Genomic DNA, 21,662 nt, shown 5'->3' with positions numbered 1-21,662 from the left:
AAAGCTGCTTCATTCAAAACACACACAGCGAGCATACCTTCCAATTTACTGCTACTGGTTAGACGACCTGAATTCAATATTTTGTCACATACGAGCCTGCATTCTTGATGTTACAAAAAGAAAATATTTTCTTTTTAAAAACACTGCATGATAGAAGAGTTGTTTTTTTTTATTTTTTTTTTATTTTTTTTTTTACAATTATTCCTTTGCAATACTTCTGTCAGGTATCATTAGCAAATCTGCCACATCACTAGATAACCACGGCCCCTTCAGCACACAAATAAGCGAGCTCTTGTATTACTGCCTCATCCTTCTGACAGAAGGGTACAAAACAATCTTTTGTACCCTGTCATCTTCCCAGAAAGCACATTAAATAGGGTTCAGTGACCCTGATAAATTTAAGTTATGTACTACAGCAGAACACTCAGGGCTTCAGGGAAAAAGACTTTTAGTTTTTGCCTCTTAAAACCAATGCAGGAGATGGTCAGTAGCATGTTCATACCGGTACAGCACAACGTGAGCAAGAATTGTAATGGTCCATGCCTTGTGGAAGGGAAGTCAGCAACAGGTGACAAAATGCAAGGAAACTGTCCTACGAGTAGTTTTAACTGGGGCCTCTGAAGAGTGCTGAGACCCAGCTGCTGTAGGAATGGGGCACCAGACCCACATCAGCCTTAACACAAAGCTCATCCGTACCCTAAAACCGAGGTGAATGTTCTCATGTGAAATGCCAGCTGAGGGGTGAGGACACGAAGCCCCATCCACTGCTACTGACCCAACCACTGCCACTGCTGCAAGGGATGCCCTGCATTTTGTTTTTTTTTTGCGAGTTTATGCTTCCCTTCTCCATCATAATAGATCAGTAATTCTGTGAATCATCTACTGGCACCAGCATCGCTGGGTTTGCTTGTTACATTTAAAAAGCAAAAACGAAAACCTGAATCTTTAGCAGCTTAACAACCTCAGGTGGAGCCTGGAGCAGGAACCACAGAATCATTAAGGTTGGAAATAACCTCCAAGACCATCAAGCCCAACCATCAACCCATCTCCACTGTGCCCACTAACCATGTCCCTGTTAGAGCGAGTTAGGCGATCTGTTCAGAAAAAGAACAAACGACACAAGAAAAAAATACTGTGTGTACGAAATAACACGTACACAGCTAAGACCACGGAGCTCTGCACCGTCCATAAGGTGACCAAAACCAGAAACCAAAAGATGGCCCAACCCCTAGATGCACAAAGCAAGCCCACCCCACTCCCATCCCGGAGCAGCTGCAGCACAGGCAGCACTCAAAGCTGCCCCTGAACTCCAGGCTCCATTTCTCACCCTCATTTAGCGCTGAAGAAACTACATCCAGAGACATAAGAAGGATTTTACAGCACGAAGACGACCCCTCAGTATAACGCTCACTGCGTGCTGGGGTAAAGCAAACTCTGCACTGATTGCCCCATGGGGTGGGGTGAGCAGCACCGTCCTCAGCCCCTCACCGCTTCCCAAGCACGGAACTTCGCAGCGCTCCCATGGGTGAAACGCTCTCTGCTGTTATGACAGCAAACCCTGAGCTGAATTCCCTGCTTTGCCATCACGCGCCTTTCTTTATGAAGCTTTGGATTCGATTCCCGCAGCATAATGAGCAAAACATGTCACGGAAAATGAAAACAAATGGTGTAATCTCCACCAAGAAGAATATTTTCCATTTCTTACCGTAAATCTCTTCATTGTTTGCAGACAAGATGGTTTCTCAACGTTAAAAAATGTTTTACTACTAAAACGGTCCATCCATCTCCCTGTCAAAGCCCAACCCACAGCGCTGCACTGGAGCAACACGAGCACATCGCTGAGCAGATCGGTAGAGGCGGATCTCCCCACGGCGGATGATTCTGGTTCTTAACTATGCTCCGAGAGCGCACGGAGGGAAGGCTTGGCAGGAGGGAGAAACCCCAAAGGGATGTGGACCCGCGGAGGCTTTATCCACTCATCTTCCCCTCTTTGTGTTTTAAAATTTTAAAGCTCATAAACCCTTTCCAATAAATATCGACTCATTCCAAAAGAAAGTACAACCAAAGCTGCTCCTAAGGATGTGCCAACACTACGGGGTTAATCTTAACATTACCCTCACAGATTGGACTGTGTTCTCAGACCACGACCACAAAGCTGAAAGCACCGCCTGGGGAAAACGGGAGAAAGTCAAACAAAACACTTGGCAGAGAGAAAAATGAGGGAAGGTCACAGCGAGTGGTGTGCATTAAAAAGCAGGAAACTAATGCAAGAGTGAGGATGCTCCAGGCGGCCTCTAGGGCCTGTTTCTATGCAGAAGGCAGCTACCTCCTCCTGCAGGAGCCGAGCAGCACGTTCCGTGCACGGCCTGCCCAGCAGAGCCCAGCAGCGATACGACAGCTAAACGCAGTGCTGCTGCGTGCTGAGCCATTTCTTAAGGATGACACACGCAACACAGGGACCAGTCGAGAGGAATAACGTCCTTTATACCACTCAGGTTCTCTAAGAGGAACAGGCACAATGCTCTTGCTTTCAGGTTTCATTTAAATTAACCACAAAGGAACTGTTGAAGTGAGGATGTATATACACTGCGGATCGGGGAGGAAAAGCAAGCTAACAAAAAGGCTTCAGCAGCACCGCAAAGCACAGAGCTGATCTGAGGAGAGACCTGGGGACAAAGAGAGCAGCAGCCCTCTGCTTTCACCTCATAATCAGAGGGGCAGAGCTGCACCTGAGTGGGGGATGCTCAGTACGCAGCTACCAGCAGCTGTTTCCTGCTCCAGCGTGACTAGGAAACCCCAACGAGCCCACTGCTGAATTACCAGTGCCGGCAGAACAGCAACACTGCAAGTTTTGATGCACGAACCGCTGCCCAACGATAAGTGACAGCACCATAACTTCACAGGTGCCTGTGGGTGATGCTGCCGGTGCAGGGGGTGTGTGACAGCCGTGCCCACAGCTGTGAACTGCCCGGCTGTGGTGCACGGCACGGTGTGCACACACGGGCACCGTGCTGCACCAGAGCTCCGCGACGTTTCCATGCCAACAGCGCCTGAGACAATGACCTCTATACGCTAAACAGCAGCGGCGGCGTTGGGAGGCATTTTCCTTTCATCCTTTTCAAAAAATACCTCACTGTTAACAATAAAAGCAACTTTTCAAAGCAGCAGTTCATTAAAAGCACGTTAACTTCCCTGGCTAACGACGCAATCCATTGCTAGGGCACGCACCTTCATTACAGCACCCAGCACGGAAATGGACTTTAAGGGAAGGGATGTGAGGGGGGAACAGCTGCAGATGGCAAAAAGAGCACAGTGAGGAGAGGCTGCACGGCCCAACCAATGGACACCGGGCCCTGCAGATGGACAGACACCAGGCCCAGCACACGGATGGACACCGGGCCCAGCACATGGATGCAGCTCAGCCGCCGCCTGCAGGCCCATAGGAGAGGAGAAGGCTGCAGGGCACAGCCACGGGAACAGAATCCTTCATGAAACCTAATGTCCAGTGACGCAGACCCACAGAGATTCTGAACTTGAGTAAACTTGCACATGAACACTGCCCGCTGCTCCTCACCCTAAATCCCCTCAGCCCCTCCCCAGATTATCCTTGCACGCCAGAGGCTCAGAGGGTTTTTTTTTAAGCATTAAAGAATGAAAAAAAAAAAGCGCGGATTAGATCCTGCTGCGCAATTCTGGTTTTCAGCAGGAATGAAGCAGAGGGGACACTGAGGGGGTTCCCCATCCCGGGCTGCCCCACGGTGTGAACACAGCCAAGCACGCAGGGCCACGCAGAATACCAGGGGCTGTGCTCAGACTGCAGCAGGAACCACGCACTGGGCAAGGGAGAACATTTACAGTTTAATTAAATCTTGGATATTAATACAAAAGTAACATTAATTGGTGATTGGCTTGACTAAGCAAAAGCAGCTTCCAGCTGCACGAACCAGGTGTGCTGCTCCAGGAAACCAAAGCTACACGTGGCACAGCATTCACTCTGTGACTCCTCAGCAATGACTTGCAGGTGTAATTCAGCATGAGCTGCAGACCCCGACACTGCACTCACTGAGCACAGCCACTTCCTCCTAAAAGCAAGGAGAATCAGGTAACAACAGCTTCTTAAAAGAGCAATCAGCTGCCGCATTATTTTCTAATGGACAACGAGAAAGAAAATCACCAGGTTCAGCTCACAACACTTAACAATTCCTATATGCTACCCGGCAATTACAGAGCCAGGCTGCTGCAGGATCCTCGCAGCAGACCATCACCTTGGGAACGTGACAGATGTGTGTGTGCAGTTTGCCTTTCAATAGGACTGAGCAGCAGCAGGTCCACAGCACGCTGCTCAAAGGCCCATGGTACGCACGTCTCCAGATACAGCTGGGAGCATCCTGCCAGGACCCAACGGCCGTGGGCTGGCTGCAGCTCGACCAAGGTCCTGCAGGCCCCTGCTGCCCCACCGCTCACATACCGGCAGTGACCATAGGTTGGGTGGGGATGTTTGTCCCAGAACAGAAATCCATCGCATGACATCAGCTTCCCCCTGCACACCGAGCAGAACGGACGAGGTAAAGAACAGAACTTGATTTTCTGGAACAAATGTGGGAGAAGAGCCAAATACATTAAAAGCATACTTTTGGATTTGAAATGCAAATGATATATTTCACAAAGACAAACGGAAAAAAAAAACAACCCAGAAACCACAAAAAACCCAACTCCTTAGATTTGTAAAGGTCGCGAAATAGGAGCAAAACATATTGCTAATCTGTCCTGGCTGCATTAGCAGACTCTTCACCTTCCCCCTCAGCACAAGGCTCTGTCAGAGATGCAGGCTGAGAGCTCGGAGCCATCACCACCAAACCTGGGAGCTGGCAGAAGTGCAGGGCCCAGGGAGCTGTGTGATGAGAGAGGACATTGCCCTGGGACAGAGAAGTGGAAGAGCACAGGTGAAAGCAAGCTGGGCTGCTTGGGAACGCAGACAGGCATCAAAGCAGGTACAGCAATTCAGAATCATGGTCTAAAGAGAAAATATTTTAAATATATATATTAAAACACTCAGTAGGAGGCCTTACAAAAGCTTTCAAATGCTCATGCAGAATTTTGCTAAAGCCTCCTGGGATGTGAATTTCACTTTACTAAACTATGCAGGGAATTAATGGTTTGACAGAGGACAAGGAGAGCACGGATCGCTTTATAACTGAATCCTGAAGAGCTATGCAAATAGCCACATTTACCAGACTGGTTCTGCACATCCCCACCAAATGCCCCAAGGCTGGGGAGCAACAGGACGGGACTGACTGGCTGGGCTGGGATGCCATGCAGAGGAAGGCAGCAGAGCCCCGGCCAGCAGCAAAACCCATCCGTGAGCTTCCAACTACAACAGTGCAATAGTGAATCTTGTTTCTTTGCGCTGTAAAGAAATCAGGGGGAAGAGCATTTGCTGGTGACCTGCTGAGAGAACGTTACTAGTGTCAGTCTTCTTTCAAGAAAATTGAATTAAGGATCTTTCGTGGAGCTACGGATGCGTCGTTAAAGATATTCTGCAAATCCACCCAAAGCACAGGGGATGTCAGACTGACCCAGCTGCGTTCACATGACAGGAGCAGAACAGTTCACAGAAGAATTTACATGGAGTCTTTTGCATAGAAGGAAATCTTAAGACAGTTCAAAGTCACAACAGCCCATTAGAGCAGACTCATTTACCGCCTGAAAGCTGAAAAAATATTAAGAGGTTTACACTGAAAGGCTTATTTAATTGCAGTTTGTTACAGTCTGTCCAACAAAATCTCGGTAATACATCCGTGTTTACAGAAGTTGTGGTGGAGATGAGATAAGCCTTGCAGTCTTATCAAATCATTTACCATAGCGTTCAAAACACCCAATGTTTGGTTTACAGTGCAGAAATAAATGAAAAACTGTTTCTCCAGATTGAAGCAGTAAGGCTGCCACAAAGCTCATGTTTCTATTACCCTGGTAACACCTGCGTGGAGCCGAGAGCAGAGCTCACCTTTAGGGCAGCCCACCTCAGCTGCACCACACACAGAAAACACCAGTAAATACGAGCTCTGGGCTTTTAATCCTACAGATGTAGGAGACGACGAGCACTAAAACAGGGCGAGCAGCACCAGCCCTCGCAGAACACTGCCTTCAGATCGCCAGGGATGGTGGCAAAGGATCCAGGCAGGGAGCTCTGTGCTGCACTGCCTTCATGGCATCACACGGCGTGGGAAACGTCCCACCAGGAAAGCAGTGCTGGCAAACCTATGCAAGCACGATCTGGCTTTGTGTTTGGGCTCATCAGGGCTTTTTTTCGTTAAAAGTATTTAAAGTTTTGATGATAACTAAAATGTGCTTTGTAAGGTAAACCCCTGAACAATCTTTTATAAATACAAGAATGCACAGCTCAATTCTGAAACACACTCGGAGCTGGAAAGGACAAGAGATGAAGTGTGAACAGCAGCAGCCTGTGCTCTGTCCTTTGGTTTTTCTTTTTTGGTGGTGTGGAAACAGCAAAACCCACTGTTCCAGAAGGCTCCCGTCCCGTATCCACGGCAAGGTTCCTCATCCACTGCCAGATAAAGTGCATTGTTCAGCGCAGAAGGAAGGAAGAAAATACTGGCAGAAAATAGACGGCATTTACAGGATTCTTTCAGTGCCATTTGGTTGGTGTATGAAAATAACACTTGTTACCCAGCTAACAATTGCCTCAGTTTGCAAACAGATGTGTCACAGTTGACAATCTTGGAAGCAAGGAATTAGGATCCACAGTGCTGGGTCCTCAAGGTTTTTCACAGAAAGAAGCATCTGCTTCCATCTACTGAGGGCCCAAAGGGGCCGAGTGTGAGCTGGGGGGACACAGACCTCAGCTTCAGTTTGTTCTGTGTGATGCAGTGGTAGCACAGCCCGATACCTTGCCTGCCTGCAGCCTTAAGGGTTTTCAAAAGGAAAATCCTATGAGTGAAGAACTTGAAACTTTCAGATGCCAGCTTCTAATATAACATTATCAGATATAATTATAGTCATACATTGCACGCACACAAAAATCCATTAACCATGGAAATAGAGTCGGGAGAATTACAACTGGGTAGGGGTTTCTCTGATAATGCCAAGTATTTTCGCGTAGCTATTATTAAATAGGAGAATGGCAAAGCACAAAGAGCTGTACAGCTGTTTCTGATATAAGATCAGACACAGAAGGAGATATGAGTAGAACTCAAATGATTTAAAGTAATGAATGGGTTTCAAATAAAACGCAAACATAACCATTTCCTTCAACTGAACAGTGGGGAAGAGAAATGCAAAAGAACTTTCCGCAAGAGAACAGTTTGACCTTTTGCATAACATATGGTGACTTTCCTGTCTTTGATTCCATATTTTCTTGAGGAAAAAGCACAGAAAAGATCAACAATCTTATGCATATTTATAAAAGTTTGCTATACTCTGAACAAATATTTTACTTCTCTGTTTTTCTCAAGATGCTTCCCTAGGAGGTCCCTTGTATCATCCCTTGCTCACGGGAAAGATGAAGCACTCCACGACTTTCTTGAACTACCACAATTCACAAGAATATAGACAGTGATGAGGCAAGGGGGAATGGTTTTAAGCTCAAGGAGGGAAGGTTTGGACTGGATGTCAGGGCTAGTTCTTTACAGAGAGAGCAGTGAGGTGCTGGCAGAGGTTGCCCAGAGAGGCTGTGGGTGCTCCATCCTTGGAGGTGTTCAAGACCAGGTTGGATGGAGCCCTGGGCAACCTGGGCAAGTGCCAGATCTGGAGGTTGGTGGCCTGCTCATGGCAGGGGGGTTGGAACTTGATGATCCTTGGGGCCTCTTCCAACCCAAGCCATTCTATGAATTTGCTTTCAGTTCCTGTGGGGCAATACCTCCAAGCTGAGATGTACCGCTTTCCTCTGCTCCCAGCTCACAAACAGCATCTTCTGTTCTGATACTGTATGATGGCTGTGGGGAAAAGAATCAGAGGAAGAGCTGTTGGCAGGAAGCCACCCTCGAGGTCCCGCTCTTCATGCACCAGATGAAGCTGTAGCTGCAGCTCAGCAGGGAACCACCGTTCCCTCTGGCTACTGCCGAGTGCTGCCCATTCCCCAGCCCCCAGCACTGCCCTGTCCTCATTTCTAGCAGCCCCCACAATATTCCATCTGCCAGAATGGCACATGGCTACCAGCTCAAGTAAGTCACGTTCACACTGATGACAAAGAACTCAGACAAACTCCTCTGTGACTGCCAGGCTCAAGGCAGAGAGAAGAACTCACAAAAGCTCAGTGAATGCAGCTTGGAGAACTTGAAAGACCTCACCAAACAAAACTAAGATTTGTAAGATCAAACCACGCCTCTGAAAGCGAGGCAGAAATGCAAAGCAAGAGAGCCAGCAGGTTTCTGACATCGTCGCAGTAGATTAAGCCAAGCCCCATTGTAGGACAGGACACAACGTGATCCGCTGCTGCTGCACGGTCGCACTGCACAAGGCTCACATGCATCCACAGCGCGTGCTGCAGAAAGCTGAAGGGTCAAAAACTTGTTCAAAACTTTAAAAACTCGAGGTTGTTCTAAGGATAGCATGGATTATTTTATTAAGGCTTCCTAATTATGCACTGTCTCTCGCTGAGTTTTAATCAGCGTGCAAACGAGCGCACCTACGGGGGCTGTCTGGTAGGAGCAGCGCTGTCTCTCGCTCTGCAGAGCTGCACACAGACGTCGCAGCTACGAAATCAGAATCCCCCACAGCTGCTAAGGTTATAATAATACATAAAACGTTTAATCTGCTCCTAATTGAGCAGATACAGAACTGGAACGCTGCAAAACAAAGGCAAGCAATCCAAACAATGAGGCAAATTTCTGCAGGGTAACTACAGCTTGTTTTTCCCAACTCACAGACAATCTTCCATTCATTCGCTTACATTTCCAGTGTGGGGTCTTAGTATATTCACAGTAGAGAATGTGATTTATGGAGGTTTCAAGCAAACCAATTTGCTCCAGGAGGCACAATTAACATACACAAATGAACAAAACTGTTCTAATATTAATGCTTCCCTATTGTAATCTGCAGCTAATGTGCAAATTCATAGTTACCAGCACTTACTGAGCACTGTCTCAACAGTCCTCTCTCACAGAGGGTCCCAAACCTCCCTTGCACTGGTTCTGCCCTGGGCAAAAATGGTCTGCCCTGGTGTTTGCCCTAACGCTGCGTCACATTTCACATACTGACATATGGATAACATACCATATCTTATTGCTTAAGCAGCGTGAAGTTCTATAGAATGACACATTTCAGTCACATCCTCAAAGAAAAATGTCCTTGCAGCTGCTCTGCGTTACACAAGCCATTTAATCTGTTTGGGACTTGGCATTATTTTCCCAGCAGAAGGGTACGTGTTCACATGCCAAGGCTTTTTTTTTTTTTTTTTTTTTGAGGGGGAATGCACTGATTAGAACTTATTCAAATACTACACGGGCTTATTTTTAGCCTACTTTTCATAGGAAGCAAGACACGCAATTACACTGTGCATAATTTCTAGGCCCACTAACCTATTTCGGGCTGGAGTTTGGCAGAGCAGCAGTGTGACAGTGACACTGTACTCGTGTTCTCCTGAGACATGGGAAGCCCCGTAAGCAAGGAACCTCCTGGAACTGCACAGCTGGCAGCACCAGCTCCACAAACCTCTGCCCTGCCCAAGCCCTGCAGCGAGCTTTGCTCCGGGACCCCACAGCTGCTCCCACGTCCCCTCGCTCTGAGTATCGCTGTCCTCCTACCAGCACAGCTCATTCCCACGTGCTGGCTCATGCTGAAATGTAATCAGAGAGCTTTGTTGAGCAGACAGCTCTGTCCGTATCAACTTGGGCTAGAGATTAGCTCTTCGACCACAAAAAACTATCCGTGCGCAGTTCAGCTTCGCACGCTGGGATTAGACCGACCATGAAAAATGAAGAATTACCGTGAACTGCAGCCAAAATGAGGCATTTATTATCGTCTCTGCTTCCTCTCCCTGCTGTTTGCATGTGATCCTCCCCCATCACTAGCCATCACGGAGCAGAGCTGCTAACACAAATATTTTAACAACCCAGGAATAGCAGTTACCTTACTTTCCATCTGCCAGACTATGGGCTTCTTCCCATTTTAAACTTCACCCCCATTTTCACGACATTCCCACCCAGGAGCCCCAGCCACACCACGAGCGGTGCCCCCAGCTCCTGCACCCAGCACCGAGGCTTTGGTCGTTCCCATGAGCTCCAGAAAGCTCAGCACCTCCAACACGGCGGTGACATTCCCCGAGGACAGCTCCTGCTGTGCCAGAGAGGCAGAGCAGCAATAAATTCAGGCTCCAGCACACACAGCCGTGCCTCGCTGCGCTCCCAAGGACTCCCAGGGATTTAAAACCACCAACATTGTGTTCTAGGTCAGCACTCCTCTGCACCAATTTAACAAATGTGCCGTGCCCACAGCCGTATTGATTACAGGTAGGTCCAAGTTTAATTGGAAAATAGCAGCATCGCCACCCCCCACAAAAGCTCCCTCTGTCCAATGCGTACACTCAGCACAATCCTCCTGCCTCCAGATGTGCACAGCCATGACTAATGCTGATGCTGCCTCATGCACATTTCATGCTGCTCTCAGTTTTGGGATGGAGAGAAGCACTGCTCATCCTGGGCATGGGGTGATGGCAGCGCACAGTGCCCCATGTCCCCTGCTGCAGGAGGAGGGCTGGAAGGGTGCGGGCTCGTGTTTCTCACACATTCTTCAACACATTTATCAGCAAACCAAGCTGGGTAGAGAAAAGCATAGATGCTGGCACGTCAGCGTTCTGGCATAAACAGCACTGCAACTTTTAGATTGCCCAAGTCATATTAATTTCATAGAAGTAACACAAGAAAATGACTTCCTCTCAAAACACAACCTACAGAGCTGCGGTTATGTTAAACCCTTATGACATCCTGCAGGACTTGAAACTTTCCCCTCTGCAAACGCACCCAACGTTCACCTCACAGTTTTAAAACCAGCGTATCCAAATCACAGCTGCCCTACAGTAACCTAAAAATCAGGAAAAGTACCTCAAGATCAACCGACGTTTTCCCAAGCACAACCCCCCCCAGGAGGCAGCACTGCTGCCCCTTCACCCACCAGGCCCACGGCCCGGCCAGGCCTGGCGCTGCGAGGTCAGACGCAGACCTCGGTGGGTTTCCAAACTCCTCACCAGTTCTTGCTTAGCAGAAAGCTCTCCACAGCCACGGCACATTACAAAGTACAGCAGTGGGGGAAGTATGTGTTGCTCCCTAGAGCATTCTCTCCTGGAGCGAAGCTGTTGTGTGTTTGCAATGCGATGCTGCAAGGCCGGGCAGCAAGGGCAGGCCGCTGCCAGCCATGTCAGCACAGGACACGGGCAGGTTGCTGCTGCCACCAGCTCTGTCAGCTTGGGACATCCTCAGGGCCCAGGCAGAGAGCCTGGAGCCCGGTATGGAGCCTGGAGCCCCACTGGGAGCTGTGTACGGCCCAGCCCCGACGGGCAAGGTGCACACCACGCCCTGAGAAGCAATTACAGACCACCCCTTCGCAGCAGCCAATGTCATATTTTAGCAGACGAAGCCACTCTGAAGTAGAAGCTTCATTAGGCTTTAAGTGATTGATTATGTTTCCTGTCCTAACCAATTGTTCATAGTCGTGCAAGCACAGAATTTGCAGCGCAGAGCAGGGACTGCTGTGGTGATGCAGCAGCGTTACATCCCCAGGAGGATGCAGACAGCGAACACTTCCAATTGACTGAAAGCATTGGTACCGCTCCAATGTGTTCCATAAAGAAGAGTGTTCGGGCCACAGGGGGCCCAGAGAAAACTGGGGTAAGCTGAGGGTTTTGTATTAAAAGTGATTGGTACATCAGCTGAACAACTCGCATCCCACAGATTAACTATGCACAAAGTTACAGCAACACGCACAGCTCCGCTCGTAGAACAAAGCCCAACCTTTTCCCCACAAGTACAACCATTAGAACACGATCAGATATTTTCTCTCCAGGGCTGCACCAGTAGCAGCAGAAAAAAATTAACAACAGTTCAGTTGCACTATGCCCATCTGAGTCCACCTTTCAGCTCTTGCTTTTCTTCCATAAAATACATCTACCGAACGGAGAGCTGCGTCAGCACCGCCGACATGATTACTTTATTTTATTGATTGCAGTGCCGATAGGCGACCACGCTCAGCAAGCAGGATGTTACATCTCGCTGCCAAAGGGTTAAGGGCTGCAAGTCAGCTCTGACCTTGGCATGACTTACCGAGCAGTCAGCTCCTCAGCAACACAGATGGCTGAAACGACGCTGCCAATGTTTTAAAGCTCAGAAAATGCTTTTAATGTTTTTTTATTATTATTATTTCCCCATGCTGTGTTTACTGTTTTACATATGCCTCTGACTGCCAAGGAATTGTTAACTAATTACCAGGAGATTCATTTTGTTAGTGCACAGCTGGGTACTTGGTCATGCAACATCTGCTTCTCAGCATTTCTCCTCTCCTTATCTCTCACAGTTAGCAAGGAAGCGGTCTCAACAGAGCGCGTGGAAACTGGAACTGGTAAATGAGTCTATTAACTGATGGTAATTAATACTGGAGCCTCTGGATTACCGACGAACCCACACGTCCCACAGACACTCCGGTTACCTCCTCCTATCTGAGATCTCTGCAGGTTAGTTTTTACCTTCAGAACAAACTTCTTCCGCTAGTTGAAAACACATTACAAAAAGCAAAGAGGATAAAGAACGGCAGCGACTTCACAGTAAGAAAACTGCTGTTCTCATTTCTACTCTGAGCTTTCCATCATAAAAAGGAGCCTGAGCTACGTGCAGCCTGATAGCGCGAGGTGCCCATCTCCCCGGCTGCGGTCAGCTCTCTCCCAGGTGATCCCAGCCACACACTGTCACAAAACTGTCACAGCAGCAAAAATTACACACAAAATCCAAAGAAGTGAACAGAAAATAACTCTCTCTTGGCAGACAGCTCCAGTGGCTGTGTGAAGGATGAGTTTCTCCCGTTGACTTCATTTTAATTTTTGCCTCCGTACGTTCTGCGCAAGGTCGATGTCTCGAGCAGAGTCGCGATGCCTGCTCAGACCATGAGGAGGAAGGTCGCTCTGTTACAGCCACACAGGTCCCACGATCAGAGCTCTGGGTGCAGCTCTCGCAGGGCCGGGCTGGTCTGTATCTGCTCACAGAGCTCCCCAGCTCCGGGCTGACACAGAAATGGAGCTCTCCTAAGAAAGCGCTTCAAATAACAAGACAGCTTTGAAGGCAAAGCCAAACCTAATTCCCGTTCTCAATTCACAATCAATCAGAAGGGCAGCTATGTACACACACCCCAATAGGGAAACCAGAACTGACAGCACGGTCGTTTTCCCCTCTATTTATTGCATTGTTCCCTTTCCTGACATCTCCCCTGACCATACAGCTTCTGGAGTCATCTCTCTGAAATGCTTTACTACTGCCAGGGCACAGCGCTTCACAGAGCAGATATACTGTTACCCACAATAGACCTGCACTGAAGTGCTCCTTTATTCAGAGCCACCCTCAGTACATTCACATTCACTTTCACCACTTTTTCAAGACAAATGAAGAAGCAGAGGTGCAACCAGCCCATGGCTGGGGATGGGGCTCTGAGGTCCCTTCAACCCAACCACGCCACGGTGCTGTGAAATGTGGAGCAGCAGACATCACCACGCATGAGCAGGCACAGCTTTCCTTTGCACTTTCCTTAACATTCAATGTCTCTGCAACTGCCCGAACCAGAAAGAGAAATGGACCTCTTAACAACGTAGTTCAATTAAGGAAGAAAAAAAAAAGATGTATTTGCCAAGAGGCAACAAATTACAATTGCAAGAACAACAATTGTATGTCCCCGAGGGTGATTCAACAACGGGAAAATTGATGTCAGTCCTTTTTCCTCTCCTGCATTAGGGAGAAAGCACAGACGGAAGCTCCTCAGGTACAAACCCTTGTACTCCTACACCACGACACTCCGCATCACGCAGCAGAGTTTGATGACTGAATGGAGCAGTATCACAAGCAACACTGTGATGCTCACATTCGCTCCTGAGCAGAGCGGCTCTGTGCCTCCAAGAGCAGCAGCAGAACACCAGCACCTTCCTCCTCCCCGCAGACACGGCTGTGTCACCTTTTTTTCCTCCTGGAGTCTGTGCTAAAAGCAGAGCTGCTGCGTGGCCAAGCACCGCTGGTTAAATTCCTGCAATCACAGCACAGCAGCAGTGTTCTCCAGGCTCTGGAGAGCTCCAATGCCAGCATTTGGGATGAGGAACCATATGAACAGCACAAACACGTCTGCTGCTCTTTTTTCAGAGGGATTCACAGCTCTGGTGGAGACAACTGGTGCAGCTTCGTTCTGGTGTCATCCCATCACAGCGTCTGCTCCGTCAGCACGGAGATGGGAGAGGCTGAGGTTCCCCTGGCACAAACCTCAAGGCTCACATCTGCCATCACAGGTAGATCCCAGCCTCCCCTGGGCTCTCACATGGCTACTTCCACTTATATTAGAAAGACAAATTTTTTTTCGGGTCATTCCTCAATTCCACTTCTGCTCCATGTCAGACAGGAGTCTGCAGGTACCAGCACTTCTGCACAGCCATGAGCAACTCAGTTTAAAGACATACAGTCCGCTGCAATCGCTTGCTATTCTGGTGAGCGTTAAGTGCCCTACCCTGATGAATTCATTTAAGTATCAGTGGCATCTCCTAACGGGCATTAATTAAACTTTTCCAGCATCCCTACCTTCACTAGAGAAAAGTAATTACTCTCCACTGCCCTACAGAGGGGGAAATAAAATCCTCAGGATTAGGTATTTTTACACCACGTAAGTAGGGCAGCAGAGCTGCCGCTCCGGGACAAGTTGTGCAGTTGTTCCACGACACAGCTCCTCCCGCCCCATGCCCTGATGGGCGAGAAGCACGCAGCTGGGCAGGGCTGGAACTATGGCAAACCACAGGCAATCTGAAGCACAATCAAGGCAATGGATGGTTCAAAGCATCGCTCGGCAGCGGAGCACCACTCCTTTTCACTTACTGGCACTTCCACTCGGCGGTGCCCGCGGCCACTGAGCTGTTTTCACAAACACAGCGCTCCCTGCATCAAAGCATTTGCAATCTAATCTCGCTGCAAAGGAGATTAGTGAAATTACTGAGCGGTAATAGTTTCAGCAACAGAGGTAAAAATACTTCCCTGGCACTTTGGGTCAGCTGATTTCTGAGGAATTCTTTAGACCAATAACGGATGAAACAAGCCATTAAACATCATTCCCCCGGATTAATAGGGGACTCTGCCTCCCTCTTACATAACGGGATTTTGAAATTCCTCCGAAGTACATGCATTAGGAGGAAATCATCTCTGCAAACCTAAAACTTTAGGGCTTAGTTATTTCCTGATAGTTTGGTGGTTTTAGAGGAAATAAACTGCACGTTAATCCTCTCGGATTTAATGAGCGGTACCAGCAAGCTCTGCCTCTGCCTTTAGCAAACCTTTGCTTGGACGAAGGTCACCGCCAACGAGGGCTGTAACCAAAGCAAAGTTGCATCTACGGGCAATGAAATCTTAAAGGTAGGAGAAGGTTTAACTGGTTTGCAGCCTGGGTGCTCTTGTTTTCAATTCAGCCAAAACTGCGTCCCAATTATTTAAAAAAAATCCACTCTGTCCTTTGCTTTTTTCAAACAAGTAGGAAAACATCTCATCAGCATGCTGAGTTATACTGGGTTCAAATTATTTGTCAGCAGTTTTACGCTTTGTTCTTTAATAATGTCAGGAAAAGAAGAACTAACTGACATACACGCACCCTGGGCTCGGCTGCAGCATGGAGCTGGCAGGCCACCAGCTGCACAAACACGAGGCATGTGCCAGCAGAATGAAACAGCCTTCATTCCTGCTTCAGTCGTGTTTGTGTTGTGATACTCCCCCCAGTCCTGCAGGAAAAAGGAAAATCTACACTGAAGCAGGCACTTCTTTTTGTTTTGATCTGTTTTAAGAGGGATTTTCCTGCTCAGCACTCACTGAAGCCCTGCTCTCGACGCCGCTCACCTCCGGTGCGCTTCTTTTCAGGAGATCAGAGAACACTGCAGATCCTCCAGGACCTGCTGGATGGCAGCCCCAACACTTCAGGCCCATCTGAGCATTCCTGCTGGCTCCTGCCACAGACACCCATGGGAGCAGTGCTCAGTTTGCAGCCACTGCAGGAGGCCCACGGCACATCCCAATGGCACGTCCCAGCAGCGCGGCCCACCAGCAGCAGCGCGGCCTAGCGATGCAGCCTGCAAACAAGGCCCACAGCACATCCCACCAGCCAACTCCTGGCTCAGCCCAGTGAGGACCTCAGGTGAACATCTCTGGCCCTGCCACTACCACAGCTGTGTGCAGAACAACCCCAGGCAGGTCACACCACCACCTCCCTCCTCACAGCCCACAGAACACCCGAAAGCTGACGATCCTTCCAAATGGTGAGCGTGATGCAAAGCAGCGTGCCAGGACTCGAATCACACGCTACGTCCTCTCCTGCATACCAAAGCTGTCCTAATAGAAGGGGCACAATTTGAATCTCAAAGCATAATGAACATCGAGATGCTCTCAGAATTTATCTGCGAAACAGCTCCAAGTCCAAGGGAAATGAAATTCTCCCAACATGCTTTATCAAAGGTCCTCCGAAAAGGCACTGGGGGCATTTCAGCAGGAACTGCGATAAATCCACTGCTCCTTATCCCTGCACTGACACACAGGCTGCACTGCTGAGTGTCCACAGTTGTTTTTCAGACCAACTTTTGGCAGATGACTGCACACAGCTCCCAACTTTGCATTTTAAAACACAAAATGGCCTTCAGTGTCATTCATAGCCCTGAGAGGAGCAGATGCTGTGCACCTCAAACCCCATCTGCTTACCAGAACGCAAACAGCACTGGGACATACCAACCATTCCTTTGTATTTCCAGGACAGGAGCTCTGCACTCGTATTTGCACTACAAAGTGAGATGCCTAATGGCCAGGCCTACACGGTGTGGGCTGGAGGCTGGGTGGGTGAGGAAGGGAGCGGCCCTGCTCTTTTAAGTGACTTCAGTGTTTAGTCTATGATGCATCTTAGATTGAAAACTTCTAAAAGTGTTTCTACGTAAACCCATCACGGTCTGCAGACAGCTACAGAGCGCTGTAAACCTGCGAGCCAAGAATGCAGGATGGAGTAAACATCACTCAGCCTCGCATCTCCCAGGTGCAACAGCATACATGTGGTTGAACGATCGCTTTTCAGAAGAATGTTTCTCAGGCAGGGCCTCCTCCAGCCCAGCGTTGGCACTCCAGGAACTCCTCCAGCAGACGGCTCTGTGTGCGGAGATCCCACAAGTTGCTGCAGCTCCCACTTGTCTGGCTGCAGCTCCCACTTGGCCAAAGCTCAGTGAACAACACAGAGCCCGAGGGATGCACTCTCAGGTCTTCATTGCAAGGAGGAAACAAGCTGGCGGATATACAGGAATTGAACAGGAGAAAGGAAGAATGTCTGTGCCTTCCCCCACGCAGTGCTCCCGCAGCACGTGCAGTCACTCTCTGCAAACATCGCCGGGCTCGCACAGAGCTCACACAGCTCTCACACAGCTCTCCTTCGGTGACTGCATACTTCCTGCTGCTGCTGGTTACCTGCCCCGGTCACCTCCTTCCTGCACTGAGAGGAGGAGCAACGCACTCCTGCTGCTGCTCTCATGTGCAGTACGGGCACATTCCGGCTCCTTTGTGCTGTAATTCCACCCTTCTCTGTCTCACGGTGTAAAGGTTTTCCACCAGGGCTGGATCCAAGTACACGGCGCTGGGCGGACATTATTGCTGCTGTTGTTGCATTGAGCCCTGGGTTCCTGTTCTCCTATCAGGACAACACTAGTTTGGATCGATAAGAAAGCACTGTCTCTGTTTCCAAATGCAGCAGGTTTAAAGAAAGTCGAGTGATAAGTAATTCCCACACAACCCCGCTAACCTCGCTGACTGCCTTCAATGCCTTTTTGAAAGAATGCTTCATTTCCATGCAGATGAAAATAATGCGTTTCTGGACAGCTCCCCCAGATTCCCACCTCTGGTATTTATACAGTACCCACGATCCATATTCATCAGACCCCAGCTGCTTGATTGTATTTGTTACCAAAGTCAGTAATGAAACGGCGCTGAAGTAGAACACCATAAAAACCCACACGGAAGCGTGCCACAGTCTGGCAGAGCTGGAATTCCAGTTTTGCAGTTTTTATGCAGATAATTGAAGAGATACGGCAATCCTGAACTTAAAGGGATTAACTCCTTACTTACATATTATACATTGCTTTCATGAGATGAATCAAGCCATATGAGCTATCCCATTCAGCAGGGAAGAGCGGCACAGGACTGACAGCAAACACAGCAGCAACTCCTCATCTGAGGACATTACATTCAATTAAAAGCAACCCACAATTCATGAAAAATTACACACTTGTGAAATGTACATATCGAGGAGTAGCTTTAAGCAAACAGTTTTGAAAGCAGCCTTGAAAACACGCTTGAAGAGCTCGGAGTTGCACCTAGCAGCCTTGGTACGCTTTGCAAATGAAACTGCATTTCCCCATAAGATCATTTCTTTTATAGATTGCATTCATCGACAACAAAAGCATGGTGATGTAAGTTTGAACAGAAGACTGTTCTGATGATGTGTCACCTCAAGAGCTACACCTGCATGGGGCAGCGATGTGGCACAGAGCAACAAGTGCAGGTCCAGCACCCACCAGCCACAGAGAAGGGAACTTGGGGGATTCTGGCTTCAAACACAGGCAGAGCAATTCTGCAAACCTTCTCACCACGGTTGTCCCTTTCCAGAACTAAGCAAGGAGCTGACTCTCAGATACAGCAAAAGAGCCTGTGCTTTTCTTCATCCAAATCCAGCGCTCTCAGGAATAGTGCTGCTTGACAGAAGAAAGCTGTTCTCACTCAGGGAACAATATGCAATTTAACTAACAGGCCGGGGACGTGAGGAGATAGCTCTTAAGAAGAGGCATCCTGAAGAGCCAGAAGAATGCATTCAAAGGCCTTAAAGCAGAGCAACAACTGAAACCCACGGAATTTTTTCAGCTCTCAATTTGAGTGCATACTGCTCGTTATATTTTTTAGATGTTAAGAATTACCGGCCGAAAAATACCTTGAAGCAGATGCTACCAAAAAATCCAAAAAACTTATTTGAAAAAAAAAAAAAAATTAAGGAAGTTGAATGTTCTGGGACAACGAAACCCAGTCATTTTCTGCAAGCAATGAGCCCCTGGTTACAGCCAGCCAAGAGCTCAGACAGAGCCAAGGAGCAACGCGTGGCTGAGGCCACAGCTTCCAATGAAGATTCACGTTCGTCCACATCGAGCACGGCACCTCCTGCCATCGCAGAGCAGGGCCAACCGACAGTGCAAGGATTTCAAGCAAGTTAGTTCCAGGCTCGCATGCAAACCCGGGCTGTAAGAGCAAAAAACCCTCCCTGTGTCGCAACCAACACACGCACGTGCAGGTGCCTCAGTCACAGCTGTCTGCTGAGCGGGGATGCTTTGCTTCCAGGACACCTGGAGCACCAGGTTCCCCCATCCTACAAACCCTGTCCCCGCGGGGTGGTGGCTCTGCCACGTGTCACCGCGGTGCCCAGCTCAGGTGACGCCGGTCCTGCTCTGCCTGAGAGGCCCCAGCGAGCAGAACGCAGCTCAGAGCGCTGTCCTGAAGGGAACAAATTCAGACCGCGGTGCACAGCAGCACAGCGGCTGCTTAACTGGCCACATGAGGCCTCGTTATCGTTTGAAGCTAACGCGCTAAGAGAGAATAGAATAATTAGAGCTGGTGAAATCCCAGCACTCATGGCAGTGAGATTTAAACAAAGGAGCGTGTGAAAGGGAATGGCAAGATGCTCTATGCCAAGAATAACATGTTCACATAGAGAGGAACGGGAGGCTACAAATTGCGCACACCTACGGCTGCTGACAGCCATCGCGGTGCTCTGGGCACAGCACCAACCCACGGCCTCACTCCGTGGGGCAGGGAACACAGCCAGAGGGGGAAGGCAACATTTCTCCAGCAACAAAATGGTCCATCGTTTGCGACACGCAGCTAACAGATGGCGTTCAATTTAGTATTCATATCTTTCGAGTGTCTTATCAAACAAGACTAAACAGTATCTCGAAATTCCCATTTTACATTTTCTATGAGCTCGCTGGGAGTATCACCGACAGATCTCACTGCTGTCAACCAAAGCTGTTGCTGCCTTTAATGAAGGATGCTCGGAGCAGCAGGCGGCCCAGCTCCCGCCCGCTGGACACCTGCACTCAGCCCCGCTGGGATCGTGCAGCCGGCTCCCCGCAGCAGAGCCGCACTCCTGGCACAGGACCTCAGAAAGATGTGGAACGGAGGGGCTCAGAGCTTGGACCCACGGAAAGCGCCGTGCATCACCAGCTCTGCAGCCCCAGCACCACTGGGAGCACTGGGATGGGAGCGGAGCAGCCCTGCACAGCTCGGCCCGCTGCTGCCACGCTGCTGCGTGCACCCCCAGCTCCGTGCACCCCCGGCTCCGTGCACCCCCGGCTCCGTGCACCCCCAGCTCCGTGCTGCGCCGAGTGCCGCGGCGTCACGAGAAACAGCAACAGCCTGCTGCGAGGTACCACGCTACGGACAGCCAGTCTGACACAGAAGCTTGTTGCCAAAACCATCTGATGCGGTAAATAAGCTCGCAATATGTTCTAGTACGGAAAAGCTGCTAGATCTCGAGCGTGAATATCATTTGTTCCAAAAGTTACATAAAATCAGCAGAAGAATGCCAGTCGTCTCCACGCTGCTCAGCACCAGCCCCGTCCCACCACACTACGCAGGGCATCGTGGGACCCTCACCCTGCCTCCACACCTTACACTGCATACATTTATTCTAACATCTCCTCTGACCGTTTTTACGTGAAGTTTGGGACATCTCTGCTGCAGAAATCCCAGCACAGCACCATCCCCGCTGCCCTCCGGAGCCAACGCAATTCCATTCAATACTCAATACAGTTCCACCTCCCATTACCTTCCTCCTTTCAATAAAGATTTATTACCTGCATTCATCCATTTGTTCCTCGATTTATTTATTCTTTTTGGCTTTTTGTTTTCCTTATTCCAACCAGGTTTCCAGAGCTCTCCCAGACCCCCAGCCCCGCTCCCAGCACCGTGGGTCACTTCTGTTCTGCTTCATGATGGTGACACCCACCAGGGCCCAGCGCACAGCAGATAACTTTCAATTACCAGTCAAAGGAGGAAACTACCTACAGGTACACGTTAGCTGCAGCCGAGTGACAACCTGGGGATCGCAAATAAGCTCCGAACAAAGCAACGAGATAGGAAGCGTGGAGCTGCCAGCCCCTGCGGCGCTGCCGGGGCTCGGACGGGGACACGGAGCCGCGCGCTACGGCCCGGAGAGCGGGGAACCAACAGCCGCGGGCACCGGCCCGCACAGCCGGCGTCGGCCAGGCACACCGACCGACGGGATTCACCGCAACGATCGGACGCCTCCCGTTAACTACAGCGCGCTCGAAACCGACCCAACCCCACGGGGAGACGCGTCGAAAGGAGCGCGCTCCCGGCGCCCGCGCTGCGGGACGCCGCTCCGCGCCGCCGGGGCACGGG

General features: G+C 49.5%; 1 protein-coding gene across 5 annotated transcripts in view; it reads right to left on the bottom strand.

Annotated features, from left to right (window-relative positions):
- Positions 1 to 21,662, bottom strand: part of MAGI3 (membrane associated guanylate kinase, WW and PDZ domain containing 3) — a 64,381-nt gene that overhangs the window by 29,913 nt on the left and 12,806 nt on the right. The window contains exon 1 of one of the 5 annotated variants that reach the window (XM_021376971.1): positions 2,821 to 17,520. The exons of the other annotated variants lie outside the window; for them this stretch is intronic. Coding sequence (XP_021232646.1) covers positions 2,821 to 2,893 — 73 coding nt within the window. The 5' untranslated portion in view covers positions 2,894 to 17,520. Of the gene's footprint in view, positions 1 to 2,820; positions 17,521 to 21,662 lie in introns of those variants that run through there. 5 annotated transcript variants of the gene reach the window in all.

Source organism: Numida meleagris, chromosome 25 (genome assembly GCF_002078875.1).
Source record: "Numida meleagris isolate 19003 breed g44 Domestic line chromosome 25, NumMel1.0, whole genome shotgun sequence".
In the NCBI taxonomy this organism is placed as follows: Eukaryota; Metazoa; Chordata; class Aves; order Galliformes; family Numididae; genus Numida; species Numida meleagris.
Note: the sequence above shows the minus strand (reverse complement) of the source record. Positions and strands in the feature narration are given on the sequence as shown.